This window comes from Ambystoma mexicanum, chromosome 5q, assembly GCF_040938575.1.
Source record: "Ambystoma mexicanum isolate Mex_15411 chromosome 5q, UKY_AmexF1_1, whole genome shotgun sequence".
NCBI classification, from domain to species: Eukaryota; Metazoa; Chordata; class Amphibia; order Caudata; family Ambystomatidae; genus Ambystoma; species Ambystoma mexicanum.
The window spans coordinates 634,486,790-634,509,614 of NC_090933.1; the positions used below are offsets into that span (position 1 = coordinate 634,486,790).

The following is a 22,825-nucleotide window of genomic DNA, read 5'->3' on the forward strand; positions in this document are numbered from 1 at the left end:
TCCTCCAATAAGTCTTCCCCCAAAGAGAAGAGCGGATCTTCTCTCGCGAGAGGAAGGACGGGTTCTCCATCCAGAGGTCAAAACTCTCAACCTTCATGCTTGGTATCTGAACGGTTGAGATATAAGGATTGGGACCTCCCGTACGATGTGATGGAGGTGTTGCTTTCAGCCAGGCGGCCAGCAACAAAGTCCCTGTATCGTTGACATAAATTTTGTGACTGGTGCAGAGGAAAGAATGTTGATGCTTTTCAGTGTTCAATTCTGGAGGTACTCTACTTCTTTCTTTGGCCCACAGGTGTCTTCAGGTGGGAACCATTAGACGTTACCTGGCAGCGCTTTCTATCTTTAGGCGCTCGTCCGAGGAATGTTCTTATTTTAAGAATCCACTGATCACTCTGTTTTTGAAAGGGCTCACAAATGTGTTCCCGCCATTGCTTTTCCAGGTGCCGGTCTGGGTCCTTAATTTTGTCTTAAAATGTCTGGGTGCTCCGTTTGAACCTTTGCACTCTTGTCCATTAAGATTGTTGACATTTAAGACTGTTTTCTTGGTTGCAGTTACCAACTGGTAACATTCTTTCGACTGTATGGTCCTCCAACGTATTCCTCTTCGCCCTCCCAGCCTAACCATCTCAATAATTTCCTATGCCATTACAGCTTTCGTTCCAACAAGGCCAAGTGAAGTCTATGCTGTATTATGGACACGTGTGCCACACGTTGCGAGGGGGAAAAACGTGAACTGAGGCTACGGCGCTGTGCGTGCTACTTATAATATCAGTTGATAACACACTCGACGGCGGCCTTCGAGGGACATCGACCCAACGCCACCGACGCAGGGCACCCTCTGCCGAAAAAAGTTTAGAAGCAGCGCACCTGTGGAAATTACATGTCATAGATGAGGAATACGTTGGAGGAACATCCAGTCATAAGAAAGTTACCAGTTGGTAAGTAACTTGTTCTTCTGTAAGTGTTCCCCCTGTTCCCTCCCCTGCTACGTGTCAACAACACACTCAGCCAGTGTCGATGCCAGATGATACTCATCGCCCCGGCGTGGCTGAGGCAGATTTGGTATCCAGATCTTCTAGCCTATCAGCGTCGCCTCCAGTCAAGTTCCTGGTGTTTACGGATCTGATCACCAGAGATGGAGGTGCAATCCTTCATCATGAGCCAGGATTGCTGAACCTGAAGGCTTGGCTCCTGCAGCCTTAGAGTTTTGAGGTTATGAGTTGCCAGCGGACTGCAGAGAGGTCCTCGCCCAAGGCCAGGTCATTGTCGAAGTGCTACAGCCATAAGTGGAAGTGTTTTGCTACAGGGTGCTGCTCGCAGAAGATTTCCCCTCTGTGGGTCACGGCTCCACAGATTCTTCCATACTTGCTGTCTTTGGCAAAAGCTGGGCTGGCTCACACATCCATCAAGGTACATCTGGTCGCCATCTTACGCTACACCAGATCCCTAGGAGATCCTCGCTGTGGTCCAACAGACTTGTCGAGTTTCTAAAAGGACTTTTCCACTCCTATTACCCCCCCCCACACCCCCCCAGTGAAGACTCCTGCCCCAGAGTGGGAACTCAACGTGGTTCTGACAAGGCTCATTGGGGGGGGGGGGGCCTTCGAGCCTATGCATCAGGCCCCACTCAAGTTTCTCTCATGGAAGACTTCTTTCCTTGTGGTCATTGCCTCTGCCAGACATGTGAGTGAGATCCAGGCCCTATCCTGCAAGGAACTGTACCTGACTTTCCACGAATCAAGGGTGGTACTGCGTACACACCCCTTTTTCCTGTGAAGGTTCCGTCTAAATTCAACGAGCCTCTGGTGTTGCCTGTTTTCTTACCAAAACCTTATTCGCCGGCGGAGATGGCCTTTCACTCGCTAGATGTTGCTCGTGCCTTGAAGTTCTTCATGAAACGCACAAAGAGTTTTCGGAAGACTTCTCAATTGTTTAAACTTTAGTCCTGTGAACCATGGAAAGGACTTGTCCAATGCTTCCATTTCTAGGTGGCTCTCCGCCTGCAGCATGCACTGTCATCGGTTGGCGATCCGACCGCTCCCGGGCTGTCCAAGAGCGCACTCCACCAGAGTGATTGCTGCGACGACGGCGTTACTTTCTGGTGTGTCCCTGCTGGACATCTGCATGGCTGCTACATGGAGGTCCAAGCGCACCTTTGTGAAGTTCTACTGCATCGATCGGGATTCCAGGGAGGAGTCCAGAGTCGGCCAAGCAGTGCTACGCAACCTGTTCGCTTCAGGCGAGTCTGTTCCAGAGGTAGGCGGTCATTGCTTCTGTTGAACCTTGACACCTGCCGTGGTTGTGTAATGTTGCACTGCTGTGTATTCGTTATTCATGAGCCTGTGAATCCATGCCAGACCCATGCTGGAGAACAATTGTTACAGGTAGGTAACTTAAACCATATTGTCTATGTAGACGACCACAAATTGATCCAAGTACTCACAAAGGACCTCGTCTAGGAAGACTGCATTACTTGATATTTGTACATAACAAATTTAGTATGGAGGGCAGTCCTCCCCTCGTCCCCTGCAGGCACCCGCACCAGATGGTAGCCCCTTGAAGGTCCAATTTTGTGTAAATGCAAGCATCCTGTACCTGGCTCAACAATACTGGAATAAGGGGTCGTGGGTACCGATTTTTAATGGTGATCCAGTTGATTCCCTGATAATTAAAACATGTCTTTAATTCCCCAGTCTTTTTGGAAACGAAGAACAATGGGTAGGACACCAGGGAGTTGGAATGTCAGATAAATCAGTTCTGCAGATTTGCATTGATGTACTCCTGTAGGTGTTTTGTCTCTGCTTCTGTGAGGGCATACACCCGACTACTCGGCATGACCGCCCCAGCTACCAGATGGATATGACAATCGAAAGGGCGATGTGGGGGGTAACGTCTCCACAGCCTTCTTGCTGAATACGGGTAGCTCTTGGGTCTCACCCTGTGGCACATATACTGCTATTGGTTGACCCAAAGCCACAGCCTGTGTGGGATCTTCAGACAGCAGTCCTGACAGAACGTTGAAGAAAACGTGACAGGACTTGTCACCTAATTCACATTGGGGGATTGTGCCTTTTGAGCCAGGCCAGCCCCAAGATCAACCCAAATTGCCACTAGAACGTCTAACTGAAACTTTTCAACATGCCCACTCCGACATGCTAATACCAGCTCCAGTGTACAATGGGTAATCGGTCCCTGCACAAGTGGTGTACCGTCAACCGCCCGATTGCTTGGACATGTGCCTTGCATTGTATTGGTATCCTCAAACGCACTGAGTAGTGCACATTGACCAAATTGCCTGTTGCTCCTGAATCCAGCAACCGTGACACTGGAAGCCACTGCCCTAAGAAGGCTAACGCACCGCTACATGTATGTGAGGCGTATGCTATGAGTCCTAACATCTGGGCTCTCTCAGGGGTACTGCCCGGCAGGGTGACCCCTACAAACTCTGATCCTTGGGCTTATTTGGACATTCACAGACTAAGTGTCCGGTCTTGCTGCAGTACAAGCATGCACCCTCTCTCCGCCTCTGGTGTTTCTCTACTTTGGCAAGCAGTCCCTGCACTGTGCCGTTTTTTGCATCTGCTCTCCTTCACCCATGACTTTTTCCACTGACTGTCGTGACTGTGGCTTATTCACGGGCACCACGCCATCCCTCGTGTCCCATCGTCGCCTATAGGACAGTCGTTCGCTTGGCGGTGGTCTAGGAGCAATGCCAAATCTATCATGGCCGAACAATCGGTGGGCTCTGTATCCACCTGCACTATGAGATCATTTTTTTTCCATCCCAAAGCCCTTGGACCATCCTTTTATCTACCGTCTATTCAGCTGCTGCTGCTAGGTGGTTCAACTGCGTTAAGTACAAGATCATATTCTGGTTCCCCTGCTTAAGAGACGATGGCTCCCGAACCATGACGGCTGCTTGTCAGTTGAATATTTTACCAAATTCTTCCAGGAATGCAGGCCAGTCGTAAAGTACCCTATCCTCTCGTTGGACCAAAGGTGTTGCCCAAGCAGCAGCAGCCCCACTCAGATAGGACACCACAAAGGCTGTTTGTGCCTGTATGGGGCTGCAAGGGGTACTGCTGGTTCAGGGGTCACTTGGACTTGTACGGCTGTTGGGGTTGGTGACATGGTTGAAGGGGTTGCTTGAGCAGTCAGACTTCTCACCTGGGTGGCTAACACTGCATAGTCCTGTTGTGTGGACACTAACTCTGACTTCAGATCCTGCAAAGGTCTTGACTAAGTCTTCCATAGTGGTGGGGTCATGCTATCCAGGTGCTGTGAAATCACTTGGGCTTGCGCTTCGGACAGGATCCTTGTTGCCCTGCGCAGGGTTAGCAGGAACTGCCCATCCCACCACAGTTTTGGGGTCTGCGTGTGTTGAAGCACACAGACTACCGCAACCCCAGCGGAGAAGGAGGGTTAGGGTTTTGTTGAGTGGATAGGTAGGGGGAAGTCGGAAATCGGAAGGAGCATTAGGGAGTGGTTATGGATTGGTATGAGGTAATTGGGGTAGGTACTGCTGCTTGGCTGCTGCGTATTCCAGGTGAGGCTTCTGCCTCTTTTCTCATTCATGCAACAATGTTTTCCTCCTCATACAATTCCACGCATGTGGTGGTGACACGTTGCCCCACACGCTTTGCTCAATACCCATAGCCACTGTGGGATTACACAAGTCCCAGAACCTCTATGGCATTACGCATACAGTAAACCATTACCTCACATTAGAATGCAAAGAAACGCTTAGCTTTGTGGAGTGTCTGGGTGCTCTCCGAGATGTGACCTGAGGCTTTTGAGTTCAAAGGGCGGCTGTAAAAAAAAGCAGTGCGAGTGACGGTGCAGGTAAGCACTGCCTAAAGGCAGTAGGCATTAGCTAGTACAGGGCTTGCAAAATCTACTATCCCAGTAGCATTGACGAGTAGTTTTTTTTATGCAGGGTGAGTACCATTTGCATGATGCTTGACCTTGTTTGCGGGTATGTGGATGTTAAAATCTCATTTTTCATTTACTGCAAACGCCCTTTGTTTGAAGTAAATGGCAAATACAGGTTTCAATGTGCATGCTTGACAACTATGCTGACGATACCCAGGTTCTCATCACCCTATCGGGGTGCTATGATGAGGACTCCTTCAGGATCAACAACCTATACTTGGAGATCCAAGCCTGGATGGCAGAGCATGGCTTATGCATCAACGATGAGAAAATGGAGCTCCTCCTTGTTGGCTCCCAACCACGGCTAAACAAACTAGACCCCTGTTACGCTTCTATCAACATAGACGGTAACCTAATCACAGTAGCCAAAGAAATCAAAACCCTTGGGGTCTATCTAGACTCCTCTCTCGCTCAAAAGACAGGTGAACGCCACAGCCTCATCCACAGTTTACAAATAAGCTCATCAACACCTGCAAACCCTTCCTATCACCCTCCAGTTGCATTACACTAGCCAGAGCACTAGTGCTCTCAAAAATTGACTACTGCAATACTCTTTCTCGGCACGTCAGAACGCAATCTGAACAAACTACAGGTACTTCAAAATAATGCCCTCAGAGCCACCCTGAATATCCCACGACACGCCCACATCTCCAGCATAAGACAAGATGCACACTGGCTTCCCTGTACGAGACAGAATCACACTCAGATCCCTTGTCATCGTCCATAAATGCCGCTCCAATGACGCACCCAAATACCTGGCAGACAAGTTCCACAATCACACATCAACCAGACCAACTAGAACACCATATTCACACTGCCTATCCGTCTCCAAATTCTCCCTAAAAAAAAAAAAAAAAAGCAGGTGGTTCCAGCTTCCCGGTCCTAGCTGCCAAACTATGGAACGCTATGCCATTGAACCTTGGAACAGAACCTTCCTTCTGGACTTTTAGAGCCAAAACAAAAACGTGGCTTTCCAACAAAAATTCTGCTTAATGTACCTCTTCTCCTCATACCCTTTGTCGGCCATCATGTAACCCGGTCTACTGCACTTAATGTTGTTATATCTTAGTCGGTATTGTATGTTTTTACTATGCTGTAACCTTCTCTAAGTCTCCGGCGCCCGGTTATCCCAGGCTTCGGGACGCGGTACAAATGAAGAAATTAAATGAAACTAAACTAAACTATGCAGCAAATACAAAGTGTGCTTATGGGGACATGCCCCATTTTACAAAAAGCACTGGTAAATATTGTCACTGTCACCTTGGGGCAAGTGCATTTTTTTTAGGTAGAGTATGTAAACTAAGGAACTCTCCCTGCAGGTGTAGTGAAGTTTTTAAGAATTTGCAAGGCCTGACATAAACAAATGCGTGCCCAAACACATAGATGGGGTTAGTGAGCCACTTGTGCACTATGGCTCCTGGAATCCTAGTACTGTAGCGATGGTCAGTTTGTCACGCTACCAACTATGGTAGTGCTGTTCTCAGCGTGGACCAGCCATAAGATGGTCAGGGTTTGTTAGCATGCAGAAAGACAGGGTCGTGGATAGCGTGCAATGATGGCCAAACTGATCTGCACTCAGAGCAGGGGCCAGAAGGATCTGGTGGGGGCTTGGCCTCTGCGCCTTTTCCCAACTCCAGCGCCCGCTGCTCAACCATGCACTAGGATTCTCCCCCTTGGTGTCCCCACACTTAACTTTCCGATGGCCAGGGGCGGGTAATCCAATTACCTGCTTCTTTTGCCAGAGCCCTGCACGTCTTTTCGAAATCTTGAGCGCAAGCCCCAGGCTGGGGCTGCGTTTGTCCATTTAGCGGTGTGTGCTCAAAATGGCCACCGCTTTGTGGTCCTTAGCATGGGACTTGTAGTTCCTACAGTGTTCCAATGGTGGTACGTTCAGTGAGGGCAAAACAACATTCTATAGTAGTGTCTGTGCCTGTAGTACAAGTCGCTGCTTCAGCAACATGCCTGCCCTATGCCTGATTGGCCCTTTTTTCTGTCTGTCAACCCTTTGTAACTGCGGCTGCTGCTGTAAGGACTGCCCCCAAGGCCTCTGATCCCTGACAATCTCGTTGCAAGATGCAGGAATTTCAGAGATGGCATCTGACAAAGGATCAGATGACCAATTTCCTGGGGAGACTATGAAAGCTTTCTGTCTCGCACTCCCACAATTGATCGCTGGGTTACTGGCAGGCAAGTCTAAAACTGCCTATAAAGGGGCGTCAAAGGGTTCAGACAATTGTTTGTAACTAATGGGCCTATACGCCTGAGGTCCTTGGCGGGACATGTTAGATTACTTGGCTGTGCAGGGTGGTGAAGGGGTGGCAGTGGTGGGTGAGTCAATTATGGGTTACCCAATGACTGGTCGTGCCGGTCACCACTTTAGCTTAAAAGGGTGTAGCTTAAAAGGGTGTTATAGATGGCATTGATGGGGGCTGGATTTAAGAGGTTGGGGGTATTCCACACCTTCATTCAGGATTGGCGCAGCCATGACTGTGGCCGGGCTCTGCTTGGGAAATGACCTGGTTAAAAAGATAGGAATGTGGAAGTCTGCAGGTTCAGGCGCTATGTGAGTCCTCATTTGTTTGGAGCACAGGTGGTTTGTAGTTTGAGTGTGGGGGCAATGGGGATCCACCAGGGGAGAGTTGATCTGATTTCAAATGTTATGTTTGTATTTTGTAACAATGGTCTGGTTGTCCATGCAGAGTATGGCAGAACAGCATGTGTTGGGATTGTGGGACCATTCTTTCAGCAGGAGTGCCTTCCGATTCATGCAGGATCAAGGTCTCTGTGATGTCTATTTTGTGGAGAAAGTATTAGTCTTTTGGATTAGTGTTGCATTTTGTCGTTAATAAATGCGGCCTTATGTATTTTCAAAGCTATTGTGTGCGCTCTTTTGGCTGGTGTTGCCTATGTGCTGCCCATTGCCTGCCCTTGCTTAAAGTTGAGAACTGGATTTTGAAAACACTCGAATGGGCAGCATTACTATCTGTTAGAAAAGGAAAATGTGAGTCACTGATGATTAAAATAGGCCCTGTTCTTCCCATTCCATACCCCATTTGCGTCAAAAGGAACCATTTTACCAGGAATGCTTTTTTAACTTTTCACAAGATAGATGATCCCGATGACTTGTTCTCCTTAATAAAAATACAATTATGCTTTGGGAAAGTGATTCATTCAAATACCTTAAGCTGTTTGACCACAATTAGCATTATTCTGAACCATAGTAAGGTACGCAAACATTTTATATATTTGTATGCGTACCTTACTATGGTTTGTGTATTATTATAAACATAGAAATATGTAACATTTCTGTTTATAAAAGATTGCTTGGGGAGGGTGGTCACCCCACCCCGCAAGGGGTCCCCAGAGGAAGTTAGTGACTGACAGAAGTGTCAGCCAGGCACAGCTGGCTGACATTTCTGTCAGCTTGCCTGACCTAATGGCGTGCACATCTCCCGTTACGGCTGCAGCGTGATGATGCATCTCGCCAATGTTGTGTTGGGACTGGGGGGGCCACAGCAGGGCCCTGGCTCAACCCCACTTTTGGGACACTGCTTGGGCCCAGTACCACTTAAAGCACTGTCCGTAGAGGCCAGAGAGTAGGAACGAGTTATTTTTAGAGAGGGGGAGGAGTTTACATCTGGCTTCAGCAGCGAGGCACAAGAGTGAAATGTTACGGATAGCACCTACAGACATAGGATACGGAGCAAGAGCTCATAATTGAGTGAGGAGGTTGCGAGAAAAGCTCCAGACTGACTGAGGTGAACTATCATAGATCATGGAGGGCATATACAGGCATCGTGCAACCTCTTCCAGGATTTAAGCGCTTTCTCTAAAGAGAAACTGAGGAGAGAGCAAGTAAGGAACGATGGCCTAATGGAACAATTCACCACGTCTCGCACCTAAAATCAGCAACAAATAAAACTAGGCTGTCTGTAGAATCTGCATAGGCATCATATTCCTTGGTTTAAGATGTTTAACTAGATTTTTCACCTCAAGGTTGAAGGGATGTTTGTATCCGTGTTTCAGTTGTAAATATTGATGCAGTCAGCAATATCCGAAAAGTACTTAATTAACACTTATTGTTAATGTATTTTCTTATTTTAGGAATCTATGGATACAGAAGGTCCTGTCATTGAAAAAATCATGAGCAGTCGTTTGGTTAAAAAACAGGTATAGTAATTTTCTGTTATTTTGTCTGAGGCCAAATGTACAATTATTTATGAAGGTGCTCTATGCACATGTTTTTTCACTCACGGCAATCAATTAACGCTGACAACAGGTGAAGCTATGCAAATTGGACCACTATATTTCCTAAGGAAACAGCTCCGTCTAGTGGAGCATTTGGTGTGTTCGGACAGCCTTTACTGCGCATGACGGCATCAGACAAACATACATCTTGCCTTTTATATTATAGTATATGATGATAGGAACTCTGTTAATTGTGTAGTGCATGCAGATTATGGTGTATAATAAAGAACATGCTCTCCTCCTTCTCTTTTGCTCTTTGGGTCGGGATCAGAGCATCGTGTACCAGACATCTGCAAATGCAGTCACTTGCTGCCCCCACCCTCCTTTGCGCTTGCTGCCAGCCCAGATGCCCTTTTCTCAATGTGGATGGAACAAGAGCATCCCTGAGAGGCTGAGATTTCTCTTGCTTACCACACGTGTCTGATAGATCCTTGGGGTCTGGAATCTGCATCTCCTGACACCAACCAGTAACATTGCCTATTGTGCTTGAACCCGACAATTTGCTATGTTGAGTTCTAACAGCCTTTCATCGTTCCCATAGATTGCATGTGGTTCATCTTCACTGATGGAACAAATCTTGGACCGCAAAGCAGCACACAACTTCAGGACCTTCCCAACCGGGAAGGCAAGTACATTTCTATTCTTGCAGGCACCCCGTCGAGGTGGTTTAACTTACGTGATTTACTGCACCAGGAGTGGACCCTCGATCCCTATACTCTGCCCATAGGCAATGTCTTGTTCGGCCTATGACTGGGTCAAAACATGAGTGTCTTAACAAGCTTGCCATATGGCTGAGAGTTGAGACGTTTCCTTAGTATATCGCACAGGGCTTTTCCAGAGAGACTGTTCAGCATGTTCCAAACTTTAAATCCCACTTGCTCTCATTCAACCCCTAGGTTCTTCACAAAGGTCCTGATGCTGTTGATGCCTTCCCTTGAGCAGGGAGGATGCATTTATCCCTGCTTAGATGACATCTCCTTTGTGCTCCCAGTCCAGTCTCCCAGCTTTAGCCTCTCCGGCACTCTGGACCTGGTGTACTCCTTATGCCTACTAGTAAATGTAAAATCTGCTCCAATCGACTTAAACTCTGCAACACATTGGTCTCCTTTGGGACATAATGCAGGGGGAAGCTCTCCTCCCCCACCTTGTCTCAATAGATCGACGACTTGCCATGGCCTCCAATGGCATACTGGTGCTTTAAGCCCGGCTGTCCTGACCTTAATACTTTCTAAGCTTGGAAGACTTTTTCTACTTCTTAAATCAATTTGAAAAATGTTTTTGTTTACTTGTTAAACAGTCATCTACTGTTTTTGTCATTCATGTGTGGATTTAAGGGAATTTTATTTCTATTTTTAGAATGTCATACAAATAATTTTACAGTGTACTTTGTGATAAGTAATCTTGCCTCTTCTGGGATGCAGCCTTCAAAATTGGCAAGCATGAAGGGATGTATTGCCTTTCAGACCTTTGGTGATTCACTGTGACACTTCCAGGGAACCCAAAGAGCCTCAACACAAGTACTACACTTGTCGTAACTGCAGACTAGAGGTTTGTTGACTGGTCATCGGAGCCCTTTGGAGCGCTGCTGTTTTTGCTCTGTTGAGGTCCTCTGTTATGAGGTTTGTTGATTCCAGAGCCAGTGGAATACGTTTACAGAAGATCCATGGGACATGAAACTCCACACGACCCTGATATAGAGCTTTTCCTAGTCAGCTCCGAAGTAATCAAGAAAAGCTAAGTCTCATCGTATACTGGGGGTCTAGTGCTCCTTGTACCCCTAAAAGACATAGCACCTTTGAGGAGCAGATATTGACCACACACTCTATGAATGATACCACCAAGAGATGTCTCTCTGGACATCGATTCTATCAGACTGCAGAGTGTACTCACCCGGGTCACTGCGTCCCATACCATTGTTTTCTGGCATTATGAAGAAGGAGTTTGTGAAGATGGGGATTTCCACTGCTGCCGCCAAGTCAGTCGCATTTAAGACATTACAATAGAGAGACGACCTGTCCACTGGTCTAATTGGTTCCATGATCTTGGACCCCGTTATGGACACATTTTGACTGTTCAGGTGGGAAAAGAAATATTGTGCTCCTATTCAGACCCCTTGTTTTTTCAGATGGACTCTCCAGGTGACTCCCTCATTGTCTTCTCAATGAGAGATTTCAATCCGCCACATAAAAGCCGCTTCCACCCACAGACTAGGAAATTAGAAGTAGAGGACATCGGGCAGAATAATCTGCTAAATATTGGCTACTACATTAAGCATTGCCAAGATATGGTAAGGCCTGTAAGGGCACTGTACTGATATGGCATTTATAGCGCGCCTATGCACAAGTGTTTGAAGGCGCAACGAGGCAAGTGAGGGGGGGGAACAGAGGGAAGACAATGATCTTACTAGGCCAGGTGACATTGAGATTGCGCAAGTGCAGGGGAAGAGGAAAGGTGCGGTGTGGGGCAGTGCAGTACAAGGGAACGGTGGAATAAATAAAAGCAATAGGTAAAAGTGCGGCCAGCTGGTGGTAGTGCAAACATCAGATGTCAAGTGCTGGTAAGGGGCTGTGGGATACAGAAAACAGTCCCCAAGTGCGGGGATGCCAGGGGGGCAGTGTAGGGGTGCAACTGGTGGGGGAGGGGACCTGGGCCCGAGATCAGAGGGTAGCCAGGTGACTAGTGCAGTTACAGGTTCAGACAGGTGTTCAGCAGGGGTGATGAGGAGAGAAAGCAGAAGTAAAGAAGAGGGTTTTGAGGTGCTTCCGGAACCTGAGATGGTTCTCAAGTTTCAGGGAGGCTGTTCCAGAGGGAGGCCCCAGCCGAAGAAAAATACTACCACCAACTTGCTTCTTAGAGAAGCAACTGACCCTGAGGGAGTTGGAGGTGGATGAACGAAGAACTCGAGAAGGAAGGCCTTGAGGACAATGCAGAGGGTTTTGAACTTAATCCTCGCAGCCGCTGGGAGCCAGTGCAGAGATTTCAGTCCTGTAGAGAGACGATCCCTGGGCTTGAGGCCAAGGGCAAGCCTTGCAGTCCTGTTCTGGATGAGTAGCAGAGGGTAGAGGCAGGCAGATTTAGAAAGAGGCTGTTGCGGTAGTACAGCCTAGAGACAACCAGTGCTCTGGAGATGCTGAGCTTCTGGGGGGAAAGGAGAGAAAAGGAAGAATACCTCGGAGGAGGTGCAGCTGGTAGCGTGACTTCTTAGAGACATCAGATGTGGGGAGAGGAGTGTGGAGTCGAAGATGACCCTGAGTTTATAGCTTCACAGGTGGGCGAGGCTGGCCAGAGAGTGACAGGAAATGGGGGAGCAGGCGTGCCGATGAGGAGAATCTAGGTCATACTGGCATTAAGGCAGAGATCATTGGGGGCACACCGCTCATGGATAGCAGACAGTCTGAGATGAGAAGTTATCAGAGTTCCTGCCAGATGTTGTGGAGCTGGAGTGGGTAGTAGGTCTGTCTAGTCAGAAAATCTCATTAGCATCTCTAAAGATGTGGCTGATCTGTATGCAAATATTTATTGACATGGTTTGATTAACAGAAGAGGAGTGTGGGTAATCTGAACACACTTGTTACCGGATACCCAACAGAAGAGCATGAATGCCTGGTTAATTTCTCTGCATGCGCTGAAGTTGACTAGATGAAGAGTGGCGAAGACTATGTAAACAGTCAGCCTGGAGCAAAATGGGAAAACAATATTGCCAGCTTTCCTTTGTTCCTGCTGTAAGACATTTCTTTCAAAATGGGTGCACTTCTGGCCACAGACTCTGCAGCAGCAACCTCAGCAAATTCTCAAGAATACCATCCAAGGTCTTACTAGCAAAGAGACAAAGGAAGGGATCAGCCACCATTAAGACTTCAATCTCCCCTCCCACAGAGCATCCAGCTTGAAATGCCTGCTTAACTGGAGATCAGAAAAGGCAATTGATGCTTGGTGTTGGACAGTATTGGTATGTTTGTAGGTGCATCTCTTTTCATCCAAACATTCCCCTTAGACTGGGATTATTCTGCGCCATCATGACTGTCTCCAAGTTTTCTCTTGTGGATGGGTGTTACAGGAGTACCAAAACACTTGGAGGGAAAAGGGGTTTGCCCCAGCTTTTTCTTAGTGCAGAAGAAGGATTTCCATAAAATGAGACTAATTTATAACCTGCCTACAAATGGATAGAGTTTCAGGATGTTGTTGCTACATCACATCTCTGTGCATCAGATGGAAGGAGATTAGATGTAATCCATAGACTTGCAGGACACATTTTAATGTCCCGGTATCCAGGCAAACTGAATTCAATTCAGTACAAAGTTGGTAGCCTACCTCAGAAAGTTGGGAAATGTTTGTCTACCCATACTTTATGGTTATAAGTCATCATTCCTTTGGGAACTTCATAGTCTTGGATACATTGATTGGTTTCTACAGCAACTGTCTGTAAGCATCATTATAGAAGCTAGAGGGAGTAGCAAGATATATGCACTCTTTATTTAACACACCTGCTTGGTCCTTTAGAGTAATAAGGTTGGCCTGAGACGGTATACTTGTGTATTGCCAAAAGTTGTTTCAGGTTTTCAGCCAATGGTTAGGCCCACGGCAAAGTGACCACTGGGCATGTGAAATGGCTGTAGGCCGATTGCCCAGCTGCTGTTTATAATATTGATGGTTGACATTGATTGTGTTTAAAAAAACAAAAGAAAAATATTTACTGAAAATCTGTGATTAAAGGATGTTCTGATTCCAGTGCAAGACAACCTATCTTTTACTATTTTACTATTCATGGTTCCTTAAGCAGCCACATCCATCCTAAAACCATTGCTCCTACGTCTACTTTCCTCCAAACATTTGGAACTTTACGTCCTTTGGGGGCAGAACAGAGCGTTCTTTTGACATGCAACATTTTGCCATTTATTGTCATGCAAAGCTATAACCCACTTCATGAATCCTTGCCCAGGATTCGCCCAACCCACCCAATACATTTCTGCACAGGTAAATAATTGACGGGTGCAGCACCATGGGCTTTTCTTTCTTTTTCAATTCTCTGCATCCTGGGGCAAAAGTGATCCTCTGCCTCTGCTTCCTGGGACTTCAATTTCACCATCACTGTCCCTCGGTTGGGATCATTGGTTGGATGCGTGTTTCTAATACGATGCCATATCCATTAGGACACTCTGCATACCACTCGGGCCCTTGGAAGGTTTCCAGTGGTTCCCATTTTAAATATTTGAGGTAATAAATCCTATATTTAGGGCACCCAGCCTTGCAACCTATTTGCGTGGATTGTTGTTCCTGGAGGGCACTCTAATTCAGACTGACACTGGGAAAACACAGGCGCTTCTCAAGAGATTAAGTTATGTATTGGGGCTAACCCGGCATATCCATATTGGAGCAAAATGTTCAGGCATCTGGGGCTACCAAAAGTTAGGGGACACTCTGTTGCAGTCAACTGAACTGCACCTGACTTTCGGAAGCAAGCAAGTAATGGCAAAGCCAAACTGTTATAAAACGTTCTAAAAGTTACCAAACTTTTAAACAGTGGGAGGGGGGTTGGGAATGGGGGTGAGGGGGGAGTTGATGGGGATCGGGTAAGTACCACTGTAACTCACCGCCCGAACTCTGATTCTTCCTGGGACTTGGTAGGTCACCAGAAGAGGGTCAAAGGTTGTTTCATCAGCTCCAGTCTTCGATGCTCAGAGGTTGCAGGTTCGAGCATTTTTCCTGTCAGCGACTGTTGCTGTTACAAGGTATTCAGGATGGAGAATGCAGAAGAACTTGATGCAGGAAAATGTTTTTGGACCACAGCCACGGATGCAGAGGGGCACACTTGCCACAGTAAGACTTCACCTCCTTTCTCATGGCACCATGAAATTTGGCAGGGATGAGTCCAGTAGCACACACTCTCATTCACCAAAATTCCAATCCTCGACTTGCAACAGCGACGTCTGCAGCGCAGTAGTCTAAACCTTGTGCTGGCCAGCCACAGATTGGCTCTGGGGTACTTCTGAATGCTCTTGTTTGCAGGACACCAAGCCGATGTCTGGAATGGATGTTTACTCCACTCCCATGGTTAAAGCTCCAACAAAGGACTATTAAAGATCTCTTGCCAGATGGGGATCTTCCAGGAAAGCATCAGAAGTTGGTTGCAAGACCTCCTTCACACTGGTCCATGGTCTCTTCACTAGTCTTCAGCAATGCAGGATATTGGACTCCTTCCAGGATTTCTTCCAGGATCTCTGGAGCATTACTGTAGGACTCCTCTTCTTATCCAAAGTCAGGTGAGTGCTTGGACTCTGGCCATCAATGGCAAGATCGCCCCCACTCATGCACAGCAACAGTGGTCCTTTCAGGGACTACTGTGGGTCTCGTGCAAGTATGCACACCATCCATTTAGGCACCAGTATGTGGATTGGGACCAGACAGTCCCAACCAGTTTCCTGGGAACACGCACAGCCCTGCACTAGCACACGAAAACGGAAGCATTCCAGGGCAAGTGCATGACCTTAAAAGGAATTTCCTGATGTGGCAGTGCAGGAAGGACATTTAACAAGATGGCAAAAAGAAAAAACCTTGTTGCATGGTCATGTTGGGACACGAGCCACAGTTGGTAGACAAACACAATAAATGCGGTAGGGCTAAACAAAAGTATTTTAAACATGTTACTGCTGTCACCATCTGATCTTTTAGGCACATCAAAGGTAACCAAAAATCCTCTGAATGTATGCTAGGGTCATATAAACATAACCCCGTTGCATTGTAAGATGCATTGTGCAAAGATACAAAGTTACCCAAAACAATAGTTAACTTGTATCCAACTAAGGGTAACAGTTTCTTAGCGCTGACAACCTTAAAGACTAATCAGTTCCCCATGGCAAAAGAGCAAAAAATCAGTTGAGTGAAGCTGAGTGTGGAAAAAGGTCAGGTCAGTTTAAAAAAGAAAAGCAAAAGATTTGAGGCTCAATAGAAATGGAGGGAAAGCTGTCTAAAAGAGCAGTCTTTCAGAACAGAAACCAGTACACTTTCCATATTCGGGTCTGTTGTAGTAATACAGGTCAAATTTATTTGGCTCAAAATGTCCGACTATCAGTATGTCACTGTTGTGGCCATCTTGAATTCCTCCTATTCCATTGCAAGCCCATGGTCCTCCCTGCCAAGTTCTTCTTTGGGGATGGACTGCTTTGCCCCTTTGGGTGGAGTTCGCAGTACCTACCAGAATGTCCTTTTACTGACATTCCCATCTGGACACTTCATCTCCACTGCAACACCTGGCTGTTGCGCCTCACAGGAACCCAGATGAGAGCCAAGTTGTTTGGATGCTTGAGTGATGACCCCCTTGAAGCATGCAAGGAAAACAAATTTCATCGTTTCACAAGTTGATTGTGGGGCTGATTGAGTTCTTAGAGATACTTTTACTGGCCCTTAGCAAAGTAGACAACAACTTTAAAGACTTCCCGTCTACTCACTGAAATTCTGGCATACATCTGAGGCAGGCCAACACTGAAGCTCTTCTGACTTGGACCAACCAAAAGCTTTGACAGGAATTTAGAATTTGTATATACCTCATGATATGTTGAGATGGATTAATAAAATCAACCCCGGTGGGCAGATTTTAGGATGCCACCCTAATTATGGTCAACAGGAAGACTGTTTTGCCAACACCCAATCAAGGTAGAAATGGAAAGCAGTAAAGTCTGGCACGAGTGTGGTCGGGGGCCCTCAATGGGTCCTCCTATAATGCACAATTCATCTTAGTCGGTTATAAAAATAGTTATTTAGGTTTTTCGAACACATTAAAAATGAAATGATCAGGTAGCAATATCACACACCATAAACACATGTATACATTCGCCATTAGGTTCACGTAAAATAAATCATTAAACTAACCAGATGAAACGGGCAAGTATTGCAGTTGTCGGTAAAATGTTAAGAACGAGTCAGAATTAAAATGTCCTATACTTTAGCAGTCCAACCCCAAGAAGTATGGGGCCTAGTGCCTAAAGGTCACAGGTTCCAACACAAGGTTTCTGATATAAAGGTGTTCTTCAAAAGGATTGTGATGAACAAGGAATGAGACACGGACACAGAAGTAATGTTTATTCTTAGACGTTAATTTAAATAATAGGAAAGTTGCAAAACACCTTGCTGTCCCTGCTCTAAGAGGAATTTCCCTACTTCAACCAAAACTAAGGGTCTGTCCGATGTCCAAAACAAAATGTCCTTTTTCCTATTCTGGCCCACACATTCTAAAAGGAACTCTAAGGTGCCATGGGTAATGTCTTTGGCTTGAAAAGTGCACACGCGTGCATGTTCAACAAAACATTCAACTGCACCAAAAAGGCTTCCACTTAAATGAGTTACAGTTAAGTACCAAGTTTCGTAGCCATACACAACGTGAATGTGCAGATTAAAAATAGAGCAGAAACTGTAAAAATGTAACTGCTGCTACCAGCTTGTCTTTAGGCACATATAAAAGTAATTATAACAAACCCTCCTGGACTGCTAGTGCAGGCAGAATAAATATATCACATCAAGGGGGACTCACTCTACCTCTTTATTGGTTAGTTTTAAATACAATGATCACTGACAAGTCTATCCTGAAAGTACTGTTACACACATTCTATAAAAACATCAAGAATAACATACAAATTATGCGACTATACTCGGGATCGCGTAGAGACCGAACTCTCCCTTATGTGCCCATTGCGTATGGTTGCATAATTTGCACATTGTTGGTGCTTACAAGTAGAGGTTTTCATAGCACGGTGACACTTTGTCTTTGCATTTTTGCTCTTTAGGGTCTTTTTTTTACTGTAAAGTTTTTAAATGTATATGTATTATTCTTGATGATGATTTTATGGGATGTGTGCAACAGTACTTTCAGGATAAACTTGTCTGTGATCATCCCAAGTGTAAAATGTTGGAGATACAAAAGTATCTCCACTGCACTTTAAGATGGTGTGTTCATTGAAAAAATCCAAGAACTCAAAGGGGAAATAAAGTTTCTATTAATGATAGTCAGAAGGATCTGCGTTAAAATATCATATTGCATAATAGTGAGTTGGAACTGTGTCAGCGAAAAAAGTCATATAGTCCGAAATAGAACTAGTGTATGTACAAAATGTAGGTAAACCTTTAGTTTTCAATTGTACACAGGAATTCTACTCATCTTTAGATGCACGTCTTCCGGGAATAAAACTACAGTCAAACCGTGCAAGAAATTAAATGCGGAAGTTGTATTGACTGGAATGCACGGAGAGTGAAAATAAACAGAGTATGCTTTCTGAGAGAAAGGGAGCGATACAGGACACAATGCGATCGGATTATTAAACAAAAAACATTAAACAGAAAGGAAGGTGCACAAAAACATTGCATCCGTTTACTCGCACAACATCATCACAGCTATTTACTTACCATGTTTACCCTGTGTTTCCCGACTGTGATATTGCAATCCCTTTTCCTGCGTTTTCCATCTACTTACAATATTTCTCCAGCATGGGGTCTGGCATGGATTCACATGCTCATGAATATTCCCTGTCAGGCCGGGAATCGTCGGTATAGAAAAAAATCAGTATCAGTTTCGTTTCTGATCTGTCTTTCTCAGTAGTAACCAATCACTGGTCTCTGGGTCATACTGCCCCCAGCCAATGACTGCCCTCTCCCTAAGCCCCGCCCCCGGCAGCCATCCTCGGATTTTTACTGCACGTTCAAGTGTTGGGAGTCCTCGTGCTGTAGCTCTCGAGCTTTTGCTGCGTTTTTGTGCTTTTTTCAGAAGATTTTCTCATTTTTTCGGTGAAATAGAGCCTCAAGCTCCACCGTTTCTACTTCGATCAACGGGGATCCGTTTTGGAGTTTCTACGCCCCTCATGGGTGAAGATTTTGTTGAGTTACGCTTTTGGAGGATTCCAGAAGTCCGAGGCCTACCCCGGACATGGCTCAGGAGAAAGGGAGCTCGACGCCCGGGAAGCTGTTCAGGACCTGCCCTGGATGCCAGCTTCAGAACGTTTTCAAGGAGGACAAGCATTCGTTATGCCTCTGTCTCCATGAGGACAAGACGCACAAGGAAAAGGACTGCGCGTTTTGTGGGAACATGTCGGAGCAGACCATGAAGGATCGCCACCTCCGTCTCGCCAACTGGTTGGAAGGTAAGAGCCCGCCAGGCGAGAAGAAGAAAAAGAAGTCCGAGCGGTCTTCTAAATCCTGTGAGGGTGCTCCGGCGACAGGGGCCCAACAAAAGGCTAAGCACCGCGAGTCCGCGGGCACCGGGAGCGCCGAACGGGCAGGCTCCTTGGCTGCCAGGCAGGGCGCATCCTCCCCGGCGCCATTGACCACGAGCCAACGCTCTGGCTCGGGTAAGAGTAAGTCTGAGAACCCGGCGAAGCTTCTGGAGAGGCCCCAGTCGATCTCGAAGATTCTGGCAGAGGGGGAGCGAGGCTCGGACCCTCCCCCCAAGGTGAAGGCCCCAGGCGTACAGAAGGTGACATTGGCCTTAATTCACCCTGCTAAGACCTCGATTGAGGATGTCGCCGCGGCCCTGGCTCAGCCTGTGGCGGTTATACCAGTGGAGGTGCCCTCAGGTACCAGAGTCTCCCTGCCACCGCGGAGGGAGTTGTCTTTCAGGCCCATCGAGAAGACCCCCACTAAGTCCTCGTTGGAAAGGGTGGGGGAGTGGTTGGTGGCCGTCGTGGATACGGACACGACCTCTGAAGAGGAGTTCATCCAAGTCGTGGAGGAGGCCCAGCCCATCGGGAGGGATCCCGACGAGGGCGATGGTGACGCAGACGAGGCTCATCAAGAGCCCTCGCTCCCATCGTTTCCGGCGCCGCAGGACACCTCGGCGGCCATTTTGTCAGCCATCCAGAGATGAGGACTAGGTTGCCCCTTCCCCCGACGGAGGTACCTGAGCCAGACCCGACGGGGGAACCGGAGCCAGGACCTTCGGAGAGCCCACCACTTGAGAGGAGGACGACGCATCCTAGGCCTCCTCTCCCACCTCTGCGGCCTTCTCTGCCTTCCCCCCGGTCCACTACCCACGGGGATGATACAGGCATGGACACGACTACGACGGGTACGGATGACGACGGAGGCGATGACGGGACGTGTCCCCCGTCGCCACCTGCCCGGGCGTCCCCGCCCGACGAGATTGGATCCTTCCATGCTATGATTTCCAGGGCATCCGAGCTCTTCCAGCTCTGCCCCGAAGAAAAGAAGGAAGGGTTCCTTTACCAACGGCGCGAGGCTAAAGGGAAGACGGTTTGTGTATCATGGCAGCTTGGATACTAGTACACCAGGCTTCATCTTTGATTATTTCATCAGGTGTATTTGAGGGGGGTTGGGGGGGTGAAGAGCTCTTTAAAAATGGCAAAGATTTCTTTAAAGTGCGATTTGGCATTAGAGATTCGTGTGTTGAAGGCGTTGGCTTTGCAGCGGTGATAGCTGTTTTGTAATGGTGGGAGTTTGAGTTGAATTTGTTTTTGGCACTGCTGCAGGGGTTGGTTTGCCAGTTTTTTAGTGCTTCTCTTTTGCGGCAGCGCATTGTGCAGTTCTTCAGTGATCCAAGAGTTGGTGTGTAGTGATTTATTTTCTTTTTTCCATTTGAGTGGTGCTGTTTCATTAATGGCTTTAGTGATGACATCTTTGTAGATGTCTGCTAGGATATTGGGGTCATTAGCGAAAGGGGGTGCTAGTTCGGGCGTGTTGAGGTAAGGGCGCAGGTTATCCTCTTTAAGCTTTTTAGAGCTTCTGACTTGTGCAGCGATAGCAGGGGTCAGTTTTGTGGTTTTTAATGATGGGAACAGACAATTCGATAAAGTTGTGGTCGGTCCAGGGCAGTGAGGTGTTAGAGGTGATAGTAGCGAGGCAATTATGGTCCGCGATCCAATCTAGAATGCAGCCTTTGGAGTGAGTTGGACTTTCTTGCTGGGTGAAGCCTAAGTCACTAAGTTCCTTGGTGAGGGTGACCACAGGTTTGTCTTTAGCATCATTGAATCTCAGATTGAGGTCTCCTAGTAGAATGTTTTTAGTGGAGCTTTTGATATTATTACTGAGAATATGGATGGTTTTCCTGAGAGTCTAGGGTGAGGCCTGGGGGACGGTATAGTAAGTGAATATTGATGGTACTGTTGGGTGACAGTGTGAGTTTGCCCGATAAGAGGACAGAGTTGCTGGTCGAGGAGTGACTGACAAGTCGGAACTGGAGGTTCTCCTTGTAGATAAATGCTACTCCGCCTCCTATTTGTCCTATTCGTTAAGGTCTGTCTTGTCTGAGTATGGTGAAGCCTGGTGGTAGTGCAATGGCTGGGCCTGATGCTTCATGTAACCATGCTTCTGTGATGGCTAATAGGTCAATGTTGTTGTTGGTTAAGAGGTCATGAATATCTGATGCATGAGCTGGGAGGGAGCGGACATTGAGGAGGGCACATTTTTCTATACTCTGCCAGAGACTGAACAATGGCAGATATTCTGCAGTCTCACTCTATCTATGGTGCAAGAAACATTAAAATGGTGGCAAAAACCTTTTGTGCACGCCAAAACCACGTTTTTCAACACACAAAAAGATGGCTGCACAACTTGCCACCCATGGTGCATGTGTGGTGGAACAGAGCACACACTGCAGAAAAAGTGCCAGTGGGCTCCATGACAAGAAACAGAGTGCAGTGGGAAACGCAGCGCTTTGCATAAAAGGATTGTTGCTGAAAGAAACACAGATTTCAGTTGTTTTTGATCCCACAGGTTTAAATATAAGAGTAATTTATCTGTCATTTGATGCAACAAGTTTTTTTTCTGCTGGATTTTAAATCAAGAAATTAAGAATAAATTAGCCTGGCTGTGTTACGCTCACCAGGCTCCCACAGAGGCGTCGATCGGAACTGGACAGCGGCGGTCTCCACCAATGTGACGCGTAGGGCCGAGATGACGGACTGGACTAGCCCATCTAGCTTCGTTTGCTTGGCCCGTAGGAATATTCTTCTGCAAATGGAGAAAGGGAATTATCCACCCGTGGAATTGAGCGTAAATTCCCCCACCCCCGCTGTTCTCCCCACAGATCGCCTTTGATGTTCCCTCTTATAGTCTCAACTGATGGTTTGAAAAGACGAGCTCTCCATTCTGCATTGAGCGCAGGGGCGCGTTGATAACCAGTTGCTTCAATGGCTCGAAGGAATTGGTGATTTCCAGAACAATACTGACTGAGATTCCCGGCAAGACGCCGTAAGTATAAAGTTCGTAAGAGTTCAAATGCCTGACTTTCACTCTTGTCCGATTCCTTGCAGGTTGCAGCTTGACCCCAATGAAGAGTTCCTCATGGCAACCGGTAGTATTCTGGTAAGGATTTGTATTTTCCAACACAGTTCGATAAAATAAAGTCAATATGTAACCTGTTGCTTTCTCCCTTATTCAGGCGCTGAGAGAAAGTATGAAGTCTTGGGGAATAATACCTTCGGTGGTAAAATCAGGTAAGTCTATTGTGGTGAGGAGGGTTCCCCTTGTTAGTCCCTTTGTTTCATCTTGCTGTCCTTTTGTTTCCCCTTAGGGGCCGGGGTTCGGTGAAGATGCAGTCGAAGCTGCGCCGACCCATGAAGAGGAATAGTACCCCGGTGGTAAAATCAGGTAAGTCTGTGGGGGGTAACTAATATTCCTCTGTGTATTCCCTTAGCTCACCTTG

The 22,825-nt window shown here is 46.9% G+C and overlaps 1 protein-coding gene across 2 annotated transcripts in view; it reads left to right on the forward strand.

Moving 5' to 3' along the window:
- CHD7 (chromodomain helicase DNA binding protein 7) overlaps positions 1 to 22,825 on the forward strand; it is a 1,412,705-nt gene that overhangs the window by 783,318 nt on the left and 606,562 nt on the right. For both annotated transcript variants that reach the window (XM_069621097.1, XM_069621098.1), the window contains exon 6: positions 9,040 to 9,105. In XM_069621097.1, the coding sequence (XP_069477198.1) occupies positions 9,040 to 9,105 (66 nt within the window). The remainder of the gene's footprint in view (positions 1 to 9,039; positions 9,106 to 22,825) is intronic.